Here is a 19,335-nt window from a genome sequence, read left to right on the forward strand (position 1 = left end):
GAGATAAAAAAGGTTATAAGGGAATAGTATGAACAACTGTATGCCAACAAACTCAATAATGTAAGTGAAATGGTTAAATTCCTAGAAACACACAAACCACCAAAACTGACTCAAGAAGAAACAGAAGATAGAAACAGACCTCTAATGAGTAAAGAGACCGAGTTAGTAATCAAAAAACTACCCATAAAAGAAAAGCCCAAGACTAGATGGCTTTACTAATGAATTCTACCAAATGTTTAAAAAAATGAATACCCATCCTTCTCAAACTCTTCCAAAGAAAGAGAACAGGAGGAAACACTTTCCAACTCATTTGATGAAGTAAGTATTACCCAGACACCAAAATCAGACAAAGACCTCACAAAAAAAATATAACTATAGACTAACATCCCCTAGGACTACAGATGCAAAAATCCTCAATAAAATACTGGCAAGCTGAATATAGCAGAATATTAAAAGAATTGCATACAACCAAGTGGGATTTATCCCAGGAATGTAAGCTTGGTTCAACATATAAAAACCAATCAATACAATGCACAATATTAATATAATAATGGGGGAAAAGTGATCTTCTCAATAGACACAGAAAAATCATTTGACAAAACCCAGCACTGTTTCATGATATAAGTGCTCAACAAATTAGGAATAGAGGGGTAATTTCTCAATCTGATAAAGGGCATCCATGAAAAACCCATAGCTGATATCAGTCTTAAAGGGAAAACCTGAAAGTTTTCTCCTCAAGATCAGGAAAAAGAAATGATGTCTGCTTTTACCACCACTATTATAGAGGTTCTAGCTAGGGTTGGAAAGGAAAAAGGAAAACTATCTCTATTTACAGATGACATGATATTATATATGGAAAACCCTTAAAACAACCTACAAAAAATTATTAGAGCTAATAAATGAGTTCAGCAAAGTTGTAGGATACAAGATCAATAAATATAAGTTGCATTTCTATACACTAGTAATAAACAGTCTAAAAATGAAATTAAGAAAATAACTCCATCTAAAATATCCTCAAAAGGAATAAAATACTTAGGAATAACTTTAAAGAAGTGCAAGATTTGTATGTAGAACACTGCTGAAAAATATTAAAGATCTAAATAAATGGAAAGATATCCCATGTCCATGGATTGGAAAACTTCAGATTATAAAGACAGCAATATACGCCAAATTGATCTAGAGATTCAAAGAATGGCTATCATATCTGCCTTTTTTTCCCCAAATATGGATGAACTGATCCTAATAGTACTGATACAGAATTTCAAAACAATCTTGAAAAAGAGCAGCATTGGAGGACTCACATTTTCAAATTTCAATAGTACAAAGCTACATTAATCAAGACAGCATGGTACTGGCATATGGACAGACTTATAGGCCACTGGAATTGAACTAAGGGCCCAGAAATAAGTCCATACATTTGGGGTCAACTCAATTTCAACAAGGGTGTTAAGACCATTCCATGGGGAAAAAATAGCTTTCCATAAGTGGTGCTAGGACCCACTTATGTAAAAGAATTCCACATGTAAAAGAATTAATGTGGACCCCTATCTCACACCATATACAAAAATTAACTCAAAATAAATGAAAGACCTAAATGTAAGAGCTACAACTATAAAACTCACATATAAGAAAACAGACAAAAATCTGTGTGACCCTGGATTAAGCAACAGTTTCTTAGATATGATGTCAAAAGCACAAGCAATCAAAGAGAAAACAGAATGACTGTACTTTATCAAAATTTAACTGTGTGCATCAAAGAACGTATATTAGTTTCCTAGGACTCCTATAACAAATTACCACAAATTTGGTGGCTGAATAAAACAGAAATTTATTCTCTCACAATTCTGAAGGACAGAAGCCCAAAATTAAGAGCTCAGCAGAGGGGCACCTGGGTGGCTCAGTTGTTAGATGTCTGCCTTTGGCTCAAGTCATGATCCCAGGGTCCTGGGATAGAGCCCTGCATCGGGCTCCCTGCTCCTCGGGAAGCCTGCTTCTCCCTCTCCCACTCCCCCTGCTTGTGTTTCCTCTCTTGCTGTGTGTCTCTCTCTGTCAAATAAATAAAATCTTAAAAAAAAAAAAAAAAGAGCTCAGCAGGGTCAGGCTTCCTCCAAAGGCTCTAGGGGAGAATACTTCCTTGCCTCTTCCAGCTTCTGGTGGCTCCGGGGTTCCTTGGTTTGTGGCAACATAATTGTAAATCTTCAGATGATCTTTACCCTCTGTGTCTCTCTCAAATTTCCCTCTCCTTTGTCTTATAAGAACACAAGTTGGGTTGCCTGGGTGGTACAATTGGTTAAGCATCTGACTTCAGCTCAGGCCATGATCTCAGGGTCTGAATCGAACCCCATGTCAGGCTCCCTGCTCAGCGGGAAGTCTACTTCACCCTCTCCCTCTGCCCCTCCCCCAGCTCATGCTCTCTAACAGATAAATAAAATCTTAAAAAAAAAAAAAAATACCAGTTACTGTATTTAGGACCTACCCTATACCCAGGATTATCTCATCTTGAGATCTTTAATTACATCTGGAAAGACCCTATTTCTAAACAAGGTCACATTCACAAACACCATTAGGATTTGGACATATCCTTTTGGTGGTAACTATTCAAACAATACAACACTATTAAGAAAATAAGCAAATAAGCCACAAAAAACCCCAAACAACCTGAATAAAAAATGGGCTAAGAATTTGAATAGATATTTCTCCAAAAACACACAAATAGCCAATAAGCACATGAAAAGATGCTCAATATCACTAATAATTAGGGAAATGCAAATCAAAACCAGAATGAGATACCACCTCATACTCATTAAGATGGCAACTCTAAAAAGCCAGAAAATAGTAAGTATTGGTAAAGATGCGGAGAAATTGGGACTCTTGTGCACTGCTAGTGGGAATGTAAAATGGTGTAGTGGCTATGGAAAATAGTATGGCAATCTCTCAGAAACATAAAAAACAGAGTTATATGATCCAGAAATTCCACTTCTGGATACATACCTAAAAGAACTGAAAGTAGGAACATGAAAATGTATTTGTATACCCATGTTCATAGCAGCATTGTTTACAATAGCCAAAAGGTGGAAGCAACCCAAGTGATTATTAATGGATAAATGGATAAACAAATGTGGTATATACAAACAATGGAATATTATTCATCTTTAAATAGGATATTCTGACACATGCTATAACATGGACAAACCTTAAGTACATTATGCTAAGTAAAATAAGCCAGGTACAAAAAGACAAATATGGTATGATTCTACTTATATGAGGTACCTAGAGTAGTTATAGGAACAGAAAATAGAATGGTGGTTGCCAGGGCCTAGGTGGAGGGGTAATGGGCAGTTATTATTTAATTTGTACTGAGTTACTGTTTTGCAAGATGAAATTCTGTGGATGGATGATAGTGATGGTCGCACAACAATGTAAATGTACTTAATGCCAATGATGTACATTAATGTACACTTAAAAATGGTTAAGATGGTAAATTTTATATTAATGTATTTCAGCACAATTTTTTTTAATGAAGATATAAGAACTTCAGATTAAGGTAAATGATGAATAGAAGAAAAAGGATGTCACAAAAAAATGTCTTATCCTCCATAAAGGAGAGACCAAAGCAACTGTATTTAACTGTATAGATCTAAATTAATGATTATAGTATTAAACACTTGTCAAAGGTAATTATGACCGATTTCATACTAATTAATGATTACTGCAGTTAAAGAAAAAAAGCAAAAAGACAACTCACAGAATGGGAGAAAATATCTGCAAATCACCTATCTGATAAGCATCTGGTATCCAGAATATATAAAGAACTCTTAAAACTTAACATTAGAAAGACCCAATTTAAAATGGGCACAGGACCCAAGCACAAAGAGATTTCTTCAAAAAAGATACAAAAACGGCCAATAAAGACACGAAAAAAATGCTCAACATCACTGATCATTAGGGAAACGCAAATCAAATGACAGTTAGATACCTCTTTACACCACTAGGATGGCTATAATCAAAATGACAGAATAATAAGTATCAGTGAGGATATAGAAAATTAGGAGCCTTATACACTGGTGGTAGGATTGTAAAATGGTGCAGCTGCTGTGGAAAAGTCATTTAGTACTTCCTTAAAAATTTAAACAGTTACCACACGACCCAGCAATTCCACTCCTAGATATATACCCAAGAGAACTGAAAATATAAGTCTACACAAAATTTCATACATGTTAAAAGCAGCATTATTCATAAAAGCTCAAAAGCCCAAATGACCCAGCTATCCATAAACTGATAAATAAAGTGTAGGATAGCCATAAAATGAAATATTATTCAGCCATAAAAATAAATGAAGTATTGTTATCTGCTGCAATGTGGATGAGTCCAGTAAATACTGTGCTGAGTGAAAGAAACCAGTCATGAAGGCCCAAGTAGTGCATGATTCCATTTATATGAAATGTCTAGGATAGGCAAACCTATCAAAGCAGATTAGTAGTTGCCCAGGTCTGAGGGTAAGCAGCTAGGTGGATGGGGAGTGACTACTAATGGGTTTCCCTTTGGGATGACAAAATGTTCCAAAATTAGATTGTGATGATAGCTGTACAACTCTGTGAATATACTAAAAACCACTGAATTCTATACTGGGATGAGTGAATTGTATGGTATGTGAATTATATCTCAATAAAGCTGGTAAAAAAAAATAAAAGAATGGAAAAGTACATTCCATGCTAACACTAATCAAAAGAAAGCTAGAGTGGTTATTAAATATTAAAGTAAATTTCAGAATAAAAAATATTGCTAGAAACAGGGAGGGTCATCTAGTAACAATAAAGGAGTCAATTTATCAGGAAGACATAGTCATCCTATCTATTTATGTACTTTATAACATAGCTTCAACATATATAAAGCAAAAACTAGTAGAGCTGCAAGGAGAATTAGTCAAATCTATAATTATGAAATGGAAATTTCAACATTCTCTCTTAAATAACTGATAGAACACACAGAACATCAGTAAGGACAGAGAAAATTTGAACGATACAATAAGCTAACTTCATCTAATGGTCATTTATAGACCCAATAACAACAGAACACATATTCTTTCAAAGTAAACACAGAACATTTACCAAGATGGATCATATTCTGAGCCATAAGACAAGACTCAAAAATTGGAAAAGATTCAAGTCATACAAATTATGGTCTCTGAATACCATGGAATTTGGTTAGAAATTAAATCTCTGGAGAATACCCAAATACTTGGAAACTAAACAGTACACATCTAAATAACTCATGGGGTAAAGGGAAAATAGAAAGTATTTTGAAGTAAATGAAAATGGAAACATCACATATTAAAATGTATGGGGTGCAGTTAATATGGTACCTAAAGGTAAATTTATAACACTAAATGCCTATGTAAGAAAAAAAGAAAGGTCTCAAACTAGTAACCTCAGCCACCACTTTATGAAACCAGAAAAAGAACAATCAAAATCCAAAGTAAGCAGAAGAAAGGCAGTAAAAAAGATCAGAGAGTAAAACAATGAAATAGAAAATGACAGAAAAATTAATGAAACCAAATAGATAGTAACCCTAAGTCAGACTCATTAGAGAAAAAGAGAGAGAAGACACAAATTACAAGAAGGTATCAGGAGTGACAGAGGAACATCACACAGATTCTGCAGACACTAAAAAGATTAGGGAATATTATGAAACTTATGTCAATAAATTCAATACCATAGATGAAATAGAAACATTCCTTAAAAGAGACAAACAACCAAAGCTCACTCAAAAAGAAACAGATAACCTGAATAGCACTACATCTAATAAAGAAATTGAATTTGCAGTTAAAAACTTTTCCACAAAGAAAATTACAGGTCCAGATGGCTTCACTGGTGAATGCTACCAAATTCTTCCAGCAAATTAAAAGGAGGAAATGACTTCCAACTTATTCTGTGGCCAGCATAACACTATTACCAAAATCATACATAATATGTAAGTAAAGAACTTTATAGACCAATACCCCTCATGAACATATAAAAAAAATTTAAACAAAATTAGAGCAAATTGAATCCAACAATACTTAAAAAGGATAATAAATCATAACCAAGTGGGTTTTATCCCAGGATTGCAAGGTTGATTTAACATTTAATAATCAAGTGATGCTTTGCCATATTAACAAATTAAAAAAGAAAACCTTATGATCTTTTCAACAAACACAAAATAAAACATTTAACAAGGGATGCCTGGGTCGCTCAGTCAGCTAACCATGTGCCTTCAGCTCAGGTCATGATCCCAGGGTCTTGGGATCAGATCCCACATCGGGCTCCCTGCTCAGCGGGGAGCCTGCTTCTCCCTCTGCCTGCTGGTCCCCCTGCTTGTGCTCTCTCTCTCTCTGGAAATACATAAAATCTTAAAAAAAAAAAAAAATTTTTAACAAAACTCAGTATCTGTTCCTGATTAAAATTCTAAGCAAGCCAAAAATAGAAGAGTACTTCTCCAGCCTACCAAAGGGCATTTATGAAAAACCTATGGCTAATAGACTTACTGATTAAGGACTGAATGTCTCCTCCCCTAAGATCAAGAACACAAGAACATCTGCTTTCACCACTTCTATTCAACTCTGTACTGGAGGAGTTAGCCAGTACAATAACCCAAGAAAAAGAAACAAAAGGCAACCATACTGGAAAGGAAGAAGTAATACTGCCAGTGTTTATAGACAATATGACCGTTTACACAGAAAAATCCAATGGAGGCTACAAAAATCTAATGGAACTAATAAAAGAGTTTAAGTAAGGTTGCAGGAGAAGATCAATATATAAAAGCAACTGTATTTCTAAATACTGGCAATGAACAACCAGAAATTGAAATTAGAAAATACCATTTACAGTAGAATAAAAAATCTGAAATACTTAAGAGATAAGACTTATGAAAGACTGTCCAAGACTGGTACCATGGTTTCCTGGGACGGGTGGGAGGGGGAGACTACAAAAGGGTACAAGAAAACTTTTGGGGGTAATGACTGAGGTAATGGTTTCACAGGTACATACATATGCCCAAATCTACCATGTTGTATACTTTAATATTTGCAGTTTATTATGTCAATTATACCTCAATAAAGCTTTAAAAAATGAAACTATGTACGTACCAGATGAAAACATTAGTGAATTCTTTTATAATTTGGGGGTAGAGAAAACTGTCCTAACTCTGATAAGAAGACACAAATTCTAGGAGCAATAAAGACCAATATATTTGATGATATAAAAATCTTTCACATGGCTAACACACACACACACACACACACACACACACACACACTGCCCCACCCCACCATAAAGTGAGTAAAAATACAAATGACAACCTGGGAAAAATATTTGCCAACCAAATCACAGACAAAAGGTTAATATCGCCAGTATATAAAAGGCTCCTAAGAATGAAGAAAGAGGCCCAACACCCCGTAGAAAAATGGGTTAGAAATACGAATAAACAATATACAGAGAAAGAAATGCAAGTAGCCTTTAACTATATAAAAAGATGATCAATTTTGTCTATAACAGAAATGCAAATTAAACTATATTGGGATACCATTTCCATCTATCAAAGTGGCAAAAATCAAAATGTCTGACCATATATTATGTCAGAAAGCCTATGGGAAAACAGGTACACATGTCTTGCTAGTGGGGATTCAAAATGGCACAGTTCCTATGGAGGGAAATTTGGTACTCTCTAGAAAAATTACAAAAGCATATACCTTTTGGTCCAGAGATTTCATTTCTAAGAATCTAGCTTAAAGACATACTGGCAAAAATATAAAAAGTTGTATGCTCAAGCCATTTCACTGTGGTACTATTTGTAAGACAACAACTGAAAATAACTGAAATGTCCATCAATACGGAATTGGTTGAATATGATTAGTTTATCCAACACAACACAGATTTAAAAAGAAATAAAAATTATGTATAGATTCCTATGAAGTGGTCTGAAGAATACACTGTTATATGAAAATTGCAAGGTAGAAAAAATGTATATTTTATGTTACTATTTATCTAAGGGGGGATATGAATGTCTATATACTCACATTTTAAAAAAAAAGAAGGATAAGCTATTTAAAAACAAAATGGCTAGAAGGAGAGGGAAGGAAATAGGGTAGAGGAGACAGGGAGCTAAGGTATATAAATATACCTTGTTTTGTGGATTTGAATTTGGAATCCTGTAACTATTTTATAAAACAAAATTCAATTAAAAATAAAGAATTCCAACACTTGAAAACAAAATGAAGCAAATGCACCTCACTGCATAGAACTGGTGGCATAACCACACAGAGAATAATTCCAAGTTACTGCTGTAAGTAATCACAGTGTTGATTCCTTTGTTATTTTTAAACTGTTATGTGTGTAGTATGGGGTAATTATGTTGAGTAGTGAGTAATTATGTTGTTGTTTAAACTGGGATCTTTGGCATCTGAGAAATGAGATTCATACGTAAGATAAATGAGGTTAAAGAAAAATCCTGTAGTGTAAAATGTGAATTAGATGTATCAGTCTGAACTTATAGTTTATCTGAACTGATATGGATTCATATTGACACCTACATTTCAAACACACACACACACACACACACAATGTATATATTCCCTTGTGTGTTCAATAAAAAAAAAACAACAACAAACAAACCCAGAAACAATTACCAACCCAATAATAACGAACATCCCTAGTACCCAGATCATGGTCTCTTAATACCAATTTCCTCTAAAGGAACCAGAGTTCATGGGAGAAATGACTGACTCCAAGCATGGGATAGGCAATGTGTAAGATGAACGTAGAACATCTTCATCATATTAGCAAGGATCATGTCAAAAGGATCTGACATGTCAAGTTGAAGGGGCTGCCACCAGCCAATAATAAGACAATTTGTACAATAAGAATAACTATCAATGTATCAAAAAAATCAAACAAGTTTACTCTATAAGTTTATGCAGATACCAAAAAACCCAAAAACCACGAAAACACAAACACCCCTCCAAAAAACCCTCATTCATCACCTATGGAGGATTGCAGGAAACAAATTATTTGAAAAATGATAAAGGAAAAGAATAAAACTTTATCCTGCCTTTTTATTATGAACTACACATCAGGATAACTGAATAGCTGTTAAATAGTAATTTCTTTCTATAGAAGTATTTCAGCTAATAAAGAAGGAATGATAAAATATCACCGTTTTATAACTCCTAATGAATTAATGGATCTTGGCAATGATCAAAGGGTGCCATCATTATAAGAAGAGAAATAAGACTCTATATGCCTCTTGATGGGAAGCACACCTTAACTATGAAATATTCTTTCTTTTAAACTATCGTAGAATAAATATAACATAAAATTTACCATCTTAGCTATTTTTAAGTGTACAGTTCAGTAGCGTAAAGTACACTCATACTGTTGTGTAACCCATCTCTGGAACTTTTTCATTTTGTAAAACTGAAATTCTCTACCCAATAAACAACAACTCCCCATTGCTCCCTTCCCCCAGCCCCTGGCAACCACCTTCTACTTTCTGTCTCTATGAATTAGACTACCTTAGCTACCTCATGTAAGTGGAATCATATAGTATTTGTCCTTTTGTGACTGGCTTATTTCACTTATCATAACGTCTTCACGGTTCATCGATGTTGTAGCATATGTCAGAATTTCCTTCTTTTTTAAGCTGAATAATACTCCATTGTATGTATATACCACATTTTGTTTATCCATCCATCTGTCCATGGACACTTGGGTTGTTTCCACCTTTTGGCTATTATGAATAATGCTGCTATGAACATGGGTGTACAAATATCTGTTCGAGACCCTGCTTTCAAAAAAAAGCAAACCTGGGTCTGATCAAGTTCCTAGATCTAACTACCTATTCATATTTACAGAAAATACAGGGGACCAAAAAATACATCAAATAACACCACGGATAAACAATCAGCAAAAACAGCTGCTTTCTTCAACAAAGTGCAATGGGAAAAAAAAAAAGGATGGAGGGCAAACCAATAAATTAAAACAGACCTATTAATCAATTGTAAAATATGAACATTATTTAGATCTTGATTTATAAAAATCAAGTATAAAAAATTATAGTTAAAAATCAGGGAAATGTGAACACTAGTTGAATATTTCTATGAAGAAAATATCAACAATTGTTTAAGTTATGATAATGATACTGTGATAATATCTAAAAAGAATTTGTACCCTTTAGACACACACTGATTTATTTAGGAATGAAACAACATATCTGGCTCTGCTTCAAAATAATCCAAGAGGTGCGGGTAGGGATTGCGTGGGGGGACTGGTAGGGCTACAATGAAATGCAAAGAGTTGATAATTGCTGAAAATCACGTATGATTCTACTAGTTTGAAATTTTCCATAATAAAAGTTTAAAATAAAAAACAACTTTGAGGGGTGCCTGGGTGGCTCAGTCATTAGGTGTGTGCCTTCGGCTCGGGTCATGATCCCAGGGTCCTGGGATCGAGCCCCGCATCGGGCTCCCTGCTCTGCAGGAAGCCTGCTTCTCCCTCTCCCACTCCCCCTGCTTCTGTTCCCTCTCTCGCTGTGTCTCTGTCAAATAAATAAATAAAATCTTTAAAAAAAAACACAACAACAACAAACAACTTTGATTTATTAATTTGTAAACTGTTCCATGAGGAAACTACCATTATTTTGGTTCTTTCTGTTTTAAAGAAAAGTCATAAGCCTATGTGAAAAACAACAGCCCTGATAAATAGTTACAGTCAAATGATTAGTTATCATGGAAATTATTTTTTTAATTCCTAAGAATAATATCACATTTTAGTTCATTTAACCCAAAATGCTATTTAATAAGGAAACACCCAATGTAAAATAATAAATGAGAACCAAATGGGCAATTACACCCAAATTATCATCTTGTTCTTGGGGTGTTTTTAACTATTTGCTTTTTGTGTAAAGATAAGATACTGAGGAAAAAAACAAACAAAACAAAACAAAACAAAAACAACCCTTAAGCTTTGATTCTACATAAACTGAATTCTATATTTAGAAACAAAAACTGAACTTAGTACCTTTCCTTAACCCTTAACTTAGCACTGTTACTAAGTATTAGAACTACAAATTCAATTTAAATATTTAAATAAAAAGCCTTCTGGAAATATAATTACTTCTTTTATACGAACAACTCTTCCTCCCAAATGTGAGAACTATATAACTAACAAGTTTATAGAAGGGAAAGGTGATTAAACAGGGAGAAGCTAGTTTTAAAAATCAGAATTATAATATCCCTTAGTTTCAGATGTTGAGAATTAAATGGAATTTAACAGTCATACATTCAAAACTATAAAAATATTTTAATTCTTTTTGAGTCACTTCTACTTCAAATATAAAACCCCACTTGAATTTCTGCCTCTCAGTAAAGGCAGTATCTGAAAATGTACACGAATCACAGGAACAGCATTGTTTAATCCTACCTGAAAAAGATCCAAAAGAGGCTTCCAAGAGAGCATTAAGACTGCTGCTCTGTTGATGGTTTTGGGAATTTCAGAATAAAACAATGTATTTTCTCTGTTCTCACCAGACATAGCTATAAGAGAAAACAATCATTTAAAAATTATTTTCAAAAATAGCAATCTACTGCAATCACAGTCTAAATACATAATGCTTTAAAAAAAAAAAAATTTATTGGGGCGCCTGGGTGGCTCAGTCGTTAAGCATCTGCCTTCGGCTCAGGTCATGATCCCAGGGTCCTGGGATCAAGCCCCGCATCGGGCTCCCTGCTCTGCAGGAAGCCTGCTTCTCCCTCTCCCTCTGCCTGCCTCTCTGCCTACTTGTGCTCTCTCTCTCTGTCAAATAAATAAATAAAATCTTTAAAAAAAAAAAGATTTATCCATTTTTACAGAGAGGTATCAAAATATCAAATAATCAATATTAAAAAAAATCACAAATTTCTACATGACCAAAGGCACTAAAGGCTGAAGACAAATTAAACCTCAGAGGAAAATATCACAATGGGTTAATTCCCTCATTACACCAAAAAAAAAAAAAAAAAGCTTTAAGAAGAAAAACACCCACAATCCAATAAAAAATAGATAGGGGCGCCTGGGTGGCTCAGTCGTTAAGCGTCTGCCTTCGGCTCAGGTCATGATCCCAGGGTCCTGGGATCGAGCCCCACATCGGGCTCCCTGCTCCGCGGGAGGCCTGCTTCTCCCTCTCCCACTCCCCCTACTTGTGTTCCCTCTCTCGCTGTGTCTCTCTCTATCAAATAAATAAATAAAATCTTTAAAAAAAAAAAAAATAGATAATGATTATAAATGAGTCACAGAAAAAGAAATACAAATGTCTCTTAAATATGTGAAAAGATGCTCAACCTCACTTAGAATTAAAATTACAATGATTGGGGCGCCTGGGTGGCTCAGTTGTTAAGCATCTGCCTTCGGCTCAGGTCATGATCCCAGGGTCCTGGGATGGAGCCCCGCATCAGGCTCCCTGCTCAGCAGGGAGTCCGCTTCTCCCTCTCCCACTCCCCCTGCTTGTGTTCCCTCTCTCACTGTGTCTCTCTCTGTCAAATAAATAAATAAAATCTTTAAAAAAAAATTACAATGATTAACCTTGTTGAAGGATAATTTGGCAATATCAACCAAAATTCAGAATACACACACCTTTTGTCCCAGCAATTCTACTCTTTGGAATTAGTCCTATATATAAATTCACAAATTCACAATGATCCACTACAGTGATATTCATTGCCTCATCTTTTGTAACAGTATAACAGAAAAACCTAAATGCCCCTTATTAGAGGCATGGTTAAGTAAATATGGCACAATTATATAATGGAATCCTCTTAAGTTATTAAAAAAATGCATCTGTAATTACTGATGTGGACTAATGCAGAGAGTATCTCTAAAAAAATATATATGTATATGAATGAAATAACTTTGGAAGAAAGAAGTAAACCTACTTTTATTTATTTATTTATTTTTTAATATTTTATTTATTTATTTGACAGAGAGAGAGACAGCGAGAGGGAACACAAGCAGGGGGAGTGGGAGAGGGAGAAGCAGGCTTCCCGCTGAGCAGAGAGCCCGATGTGGGGCTCGATCCCAGGACCCTGGGATCATGACCTGAGCCGAAGGCAGACGCTTAACGACTGAGCCACCCAGGCGCCCAAGAAGTAAACCTACTTTTAAAAATTTAATAAGCAAAGGGCACCTGGGTGGCTTAGTTGGTTAAGGGGCTGACTCTTGATTTTGGCTCAGGTCATGATCTCAGGGTTGTGAGGCTGAGCCTGCCCTTGTGGAGTCTGCTTGTCCCTCTCCCTCCCCCCTCCCCCTCCTCCTGCTCATGCTCTCTTGCACGAATGCTCTAAAATAAATAAAATTTTTAAGAAAAATTTAATAAAGAAGTCAGTAGCATAATATATCTAATTTAGGCAGATGTTAAATGTGGAGTGAATAGGCTCAGGAAAAAGACACCAAAACCAGCCTTGGTTTAAAAAAAATGAAAGCAGCAACTGTTGAGAGTGGTTTTACTGTTTGTGTTCCTAATCTGACCATTCCTAAGGAAAGGCATTTTGTTCCTTTAATGGAACATCATTGATTCATTATTTATTCCCCAAAATTTGAGTGCCAATTGTATCTATATTTTGAATTAAGAAAGCACTTCCTCTCAGAAACTATGACTTCATACTCACCAAGGTAATATATCCTGTCTGAATGAGGCCCATCTGGATCATTCCTCTTCACAAACATAAAATCATGTGGTGCCTTAGCCATCATGTAGCCATGATATTTTCTGGTATCAGCAAGGAGCTTTTTAAGCTGACTCCAGGAATATCGCTCAACATAAAATGGCTCCAATTTAGGCCGATCCTGTGATTCAATATTCTCCTCACAATCTGCAGTTTCAAAGATCTCAACACCCAGCTGTTCTGTTTCCATCGCTGCTGCCATGTTGCATTTTCCTAGAAAAATAAGGCACATGAAGTTGTTCACAGGCCTGCCTTCTTTTATATTAATGGGAATGACAGTCTGATAGTGGTCCCCCCACCAAAAAGGCAAGGAAAAAAATGCTCTTCAGCATAGTTGCAACGAAACCTAGTAAGAAAAGTAATAGCTCCACCTTCTCGGTGTTCAGTTTAAAAATGAGATTTTTTAAAAAATTGAGGTCATGTCTGTTTCACTGTGACTATAAATCCCTTTAGGAACTTTTGTAAAAGGATGTCCTTACCTATCTCTTGCCAAAATTCCTTTTTTCTTTCCCACACTGGAAGGAAACAGGCCATATGCCAGTTGGCTGCTATGCTCCATCCAAGACCATGTCAATAGTGAATCTAAATGTGCTAAGGGAGTTAAGTGTTTTTGCACTTAAAAAAGTAACACATTTGATAAATGTGGACTTCAGTTAAAAGAAATAATCACGACCAATTAGAACAGTAATAAAATTGCAGCAAACAATGTACTTGTAATAAACTTCCCAGGGCACTTACCAAGATAATATAAATACTGTTTCCGTTTAAGTGGAACTCCAAACAATAAAAGACTTAACTGGCTGGTACATTTTTCTTTGTCTTCTGCTCTTGCCTAGACATCACTATCTTATGATCACTTTTGGTGACTATAAGGAATTTATGTAACTATTATTGCAAATTATGTAACTTTTACTCTCATGATTAAATGGGAGAAAAAAGATACTATCTTCAAGCAGCTTTAATGAGATGAAGTAGTTTATGCAAAAAGCATTTAATGTTTGTACTATTGATATTCTGACAAAAATCTGAACCCAAGTTTGCAAATTTTCCAGTTCAACCCCAAAACAGTGTTAATATTTCATCTACTAATGATATTTCTTTTCATTTTACAAATTCAGAAGGGGATGTATTTTCCTTTATCTATTTCAATATTTAAACAATATTTCAATATTTAAAGCAGTGATGTATCAGAAAAAATAACAAGAAGTGTTATAACAAGCCATTGTGTGATATTCTGCCATGCATTATTCATGAAACTATCAAAAAGAAGCAACATAAACAAAAATTTTGGAGCAACCTGTGGATTTGGGAGAGAAACAGATTATATTTATGTAACTACCTCTAGAACAACAATCAATGCATGGTTGTATATTTAATATGATGTCTTTTTTTAAAGCTCAATTTCCCAGGTTAACAAGAGTCCAAGGTAACTACCAACCGCAGAGAAAAAGTAATTAGCAGGCGTGGGTTGTGAATTAGTCCACCAGGCAAGCATTATGGCATGCAAAATGAAATGAACTGTGTGGCCAGGATAGTGTGTCTTTTTTTATGGTACAGTGAACTGTACTATCATTTTCAATGTAACAGTAGCAAAAGCGACCAGAAAACCCATTCAAGAATTTATCAGGTATCCAACCTATAACATTACTACAATGGGGCTTTTACCTCCAAGGACCAAAATCCAAACAGCTCAGCAGAGAAAAAGTCATTTAGCTCAACTGCTACTTAGCACACTGATAGTAAGTGGCAGTATATGAGAGTGGAGACTGCCCATCTAAAAGCTAGTGGGAGGCCTATTTTCTATCAAATATGTCAGTGGATCTAGCTTGATTTCTAAGAGTTAGGGACAAGTGAGAGAAAAAGCTACACAAACCATGCTCATTATCCTCAACTCCGCAATTTTTAAATTTGGAACTTCATGTCCAAACCACTGCTCACAAGAATAAGGCTAGGGAATAAAACCAAGAAGCTCAGCAGGCAGATTTCCCAAGGCTTACTGTCCAGGTTCTTGAGTCACCATTAACTTGACATCTCTCCTGCGTCAAAGTTGCATTAGCTCGCACTCATTAATAGTGAATTACCTGCTATTCCTAAATTGTACTAGGCTTCTGGACTATTTCTGTCTCTCTACACACATACATACACACACAAATTTTTACAGTTCAAATGACATTCTACTACTCTGTTTATAGTAAATGAATATCCCACATTTTCTAGGATATTTTAGTAATTTACACAAATGTGTAACAAAATGATTTAAGTTCCAGATTTCCATAACACCGTATATTCAAATACATTCTCAAAGTTCTAATTTCAAAAATTAGAAAAGAGAATCTGCATACATTTTCAGCACATATATGTGCTGCATATACGTCACTGCCCCACCTACCTCCTCACTTAAGGCCCTTCCCTCGTGCCTACCTGATTGTATTTTCATCTGCTCAGATCTCTTCCACATTCAAAGAGATCTTTTTTCAAGTGACTCAACTTCAAGCATAGATCCCTCTGCTCATCTTGCTCTCTTCTCACAGGAGTCTTTCCTTTTCTCACCATCCAATCCTGCTCACCAGGATAACGAAATAAGATATAAGGCTGTTGATCATTATTGAAATGGATCGTATGTGGCCAAAACGATTAAATCTAAAGTCCCAAATAGTATATAGAAATATTCTTCTTGGCGTAATATATAATTATATATAATGCCTGCATTATTTTGTATCTGTATTTTAGATTATCAAAATCATAATTTTTAAAAAATTTCAGAAATGTATAGCCTAATTTTCTCAAAAGGATATCCTAACAACAGTGTAAATCCTGACATCTAGATGTACATTAAAAGGAAAATTATGGAAGAACTTTAGAAAGTATAAAAGGCACACAAATGTGAGGTTACTCAGGTGGCTATTGCAAATCCTCAAAAATGACAGATGATTACTAGGATTTATTTCTGTGTGCTTGGTCCTGTTCCTGCTTTTACATTAATAATACATTTGTATTATTTTACATAATACATATTGAGCTGGTTGGAGACAGAGTAGACTTGTAGAACAACCAAAAAGAGTTATAAAACAGGCCATTTTTGTGGAAAGGGAACCAACTTGAATTTAATAATTTTTTCATAAGACCAAGAATGTGCTATCCATTTTAAGTGCATTCCACTTTTGCTCCTTTCCTTTCTAGCTCTAGTCTGAAAATAACTGAATTAGGTAACTTTTCCATAAAAGGAAGCATTAAGTTGTTCTGGAATTCCAGTAAAAGAAAGAAAAAAAAAAAAAAGAGGATCTGTGATTACACTTGTTATTTCATTATCAGTTTTAATTCTGGGCTCTCATAGCCCAAGTAGGTGATGGAGAGAGATGTGGTGAGAAAAGCTCGGGGCAAATGGAGGGAAAACAGTGAAGTTATGCTAGCCTAAGAACAATGGACTAAGAAGTCAAGACACGGTCCCATGCACTAAGCCCCTCACTCAGAGCAGAGCATCTTGGGTTAGAGAATAGCTTCAGAACTCCTGAATCTGGACGTACTCAACTGTCATTCTTATTTTTAACCCAAGAGGCAAACAGTCGTCCAGTTGAACACCCCACGCCTCACTGAAGCCTAGCTATTTCACTCTTCAGGGTCCATAGCTAGTTGAGAGGTTCATTATCACTGACTGGGACAAAGATCTTGAAAGCTATGAATGGGGTTAGAAGAGAGGTGTAATAGAGAATGTTGAGAATGGGGGGATGCCAAGTCTTAGAAGTCTCAGGAGAAAGTGTGTGAGGGCAGAGTTGGAAAGAGGGAAAGAAATGTATCTATCCTGCCCCGGGGTGTGTGAAATAGAATGAGAAGGGGCCTCAGGTGAGCAGGGAGGGAATCGACCTAGAGTGAGGCAGGAGGAAGGAAAAGAACACCGGCTGGGAAATCAGAAAAATCTCAGTCCGAATCCGATCCGCCACAGTCGAACTTTAGGCAGATCCCTTCGCCTCTGCGGGCTTCCGTTTCCTCATCTGCAAGCCCGGGCAATACCCGGCTCCCAACCCCAGCGAGGCTCAATTAAGATAACGGACGTGGAAGTCCGGAGGCCAGCACCCAGCGCTCAGGGGGCGCCCAGTGAACGTTGGTGGAATCGGAATCTGAGAGCCTCGGCTTCCTCTTCCGGCAAGCGGGGCCTCGCCACCAGCTCTGACCCGCGCAGGGCGGCGCGCCGGGTAAACCGCAGAGCGGGCTAACCCGGAGAGCGCGCCGGGCGGTTCCCCGGTGAGGCGGAGCGGGCCCGCCGGGCTGGGGCCCAGGCCTCGCGGGCGAAGGGGAAGGAGAGGGGGCGGATACTGCACCTTCCCCCCCGGCCCCGCCCGGAGCGTCCCGACGCGTGCTACGGAGCGGGCCTGCGCCGCTTCATGCCGCGCCGCCTCCACTCCCGACCCCGCTGCGGCGGCTTCCTCGGCGACCGAGCCGGTGGTAACCCAGGCGGTGAACACGGCACTTAAAGGCGGTGGCGGCAGCGGCCGCGGCGGCAGCGCTCCGGCACTTCCGGTTCCTCGCGACCCGCCCTCCGACCAGCGAAGGCTCAGCGGGGCCAAGAAGGGCGCCGCTCCCTGCTGGGTGGGGTGCGTTGCCACAGTGCAATCTAGTGGCCGGAGGAACAAACCGGGCGCGGGACGGGGGACAGATGTAATCCAGAAACAGACAGCGACTTGCTAGAAGTCGCAGGACGCACTGTGGCGCGCCTCTGCTTATTCTTTTTTTTCATTCAACAAATATATATTGAGTGCCTGCTATGTGCCAGGTAGAGTTGTAGATTAGAGCAAGGAGCTGGCCACCGAAAATCCCTGTCCCTGAAGGAAGATGACAGAGGAGAGGGACCAAGGCCCGGGGGTGTCTTTTATTTTTTATTTTTAAGATTTTATTTATTTATTTGACAGAGAGATCACAAGTAAGCAGACAGGCAGGCAGAGGGAGAGGGAGAAGCAGGCTCCCTGCTGAGCACGGAGCCCGATATGGGGCTCGATTCTGGGACCCTGGGATCATGATCTGAGCCAAAGGCAGACGCTTAACCGACTGAGCCACCCAGGCGTCGCAAAGCGGTTCGTTGCTGTGGTGGAAAGAAACCTGAACTTGGAATCAGAAAGCTTGGCTCTCATACTAATTAGTTATCTTTAGCAGGTCACTCAATCTCTTTGAGCCATTGTTAATCTGTAGAAGAGATGTAACAGATTAGTTATAATTAAGAAAAACCATATGTATCACCGTAATACATAACGATGAGGAAAGTGGGGACTAGGGCAGGAAAGTGAGTGACTTGCAACAAGAGGAGTTCCCTTTACCCGAAATCTTTCCTATTTTACACCAGACCTTGTCTGAGAAAAAGGGAACCAGGCATGATTGGGAAAGTGGCAGGTGTAGAACAGAACAGTAGAAAAGAGTGGCTTCCGGGCGCCTGGGTGGCTCAGTTGGTTAAGCGGCTGCCTTCGGCTCAGGTCATGATCCTGGAGTCCCAGGATCAAGTCCCCCATCGGGCTCCCTGGTCGGCAGGGAGTCTGCTTCTCCCTCTGACCCTCCTCCCTCTCATGCTCTCTGTCTCTCATTCTCTCTCTCTCAAATAAGTAAATAAAATCTTTAAAAAA

At 37.4% G+C, this 19,335-nt stretch overlaps 1 protein-coding gene across 7 annotated transcripts in view; it reads right to left on the reverse strand.

Moving 5' to 3' along the window:
* The window catches only part of DPP8 (dipeptidyl peptidase 8), a 73,131-nt gene that overhangs the window by 45,031 nt on the left and 8,765 nt on the right, over positions 1–19,335 (reverse strand). For 2 of the 7 annotated variants that reach the window (XM_032418130.1, XM_032418129.1), the window contains exons 1-3: positions 14,209–16,114; positions 13,673–13,942; positions 11,454–11,566 (exon numbers count right to left, since the gene is read on the reverse strand). In XM_032418130.1, coding sequence (XP_032274021.1) covers positions 11,454–11,566; positions 13,673–13,942; positions 14,209–14,263 — 438 coding nt within the window. In that variant the 5' untranslated portion in view covers positions 14,264–16,114. Of the gene's footprint in view, positions 1–11,453; positions 11,567–13,672; positions 13,943–14,208; positions 16,115–16,150; positions 16,289–18,045; positions 18,248–19,335 lie in introns of those variants that run through there. The other 5 variants (XM_032418127.1, XM_032418128.1, XM_032418125.1 and 2 more) reach the window with 4 other exon arrangements.

Source organism: Phoca vitulina, unplaced genomic scaffold, assembly GCF_004348235.1.
Source record: "Phoca vitulina isolate PV1807 unplaced genomic scaffold, GSC_HSeal_1.0 scaffold20, whole genome shotgun sequence".
In the NCBI taxonomy this organism is placed as follows: domain Eukaryota; kingdom Metazoa; phylum Chordata; class Mammalia; order Carnivora; family Phocidae; genus Phoca; species Phoca vitulina.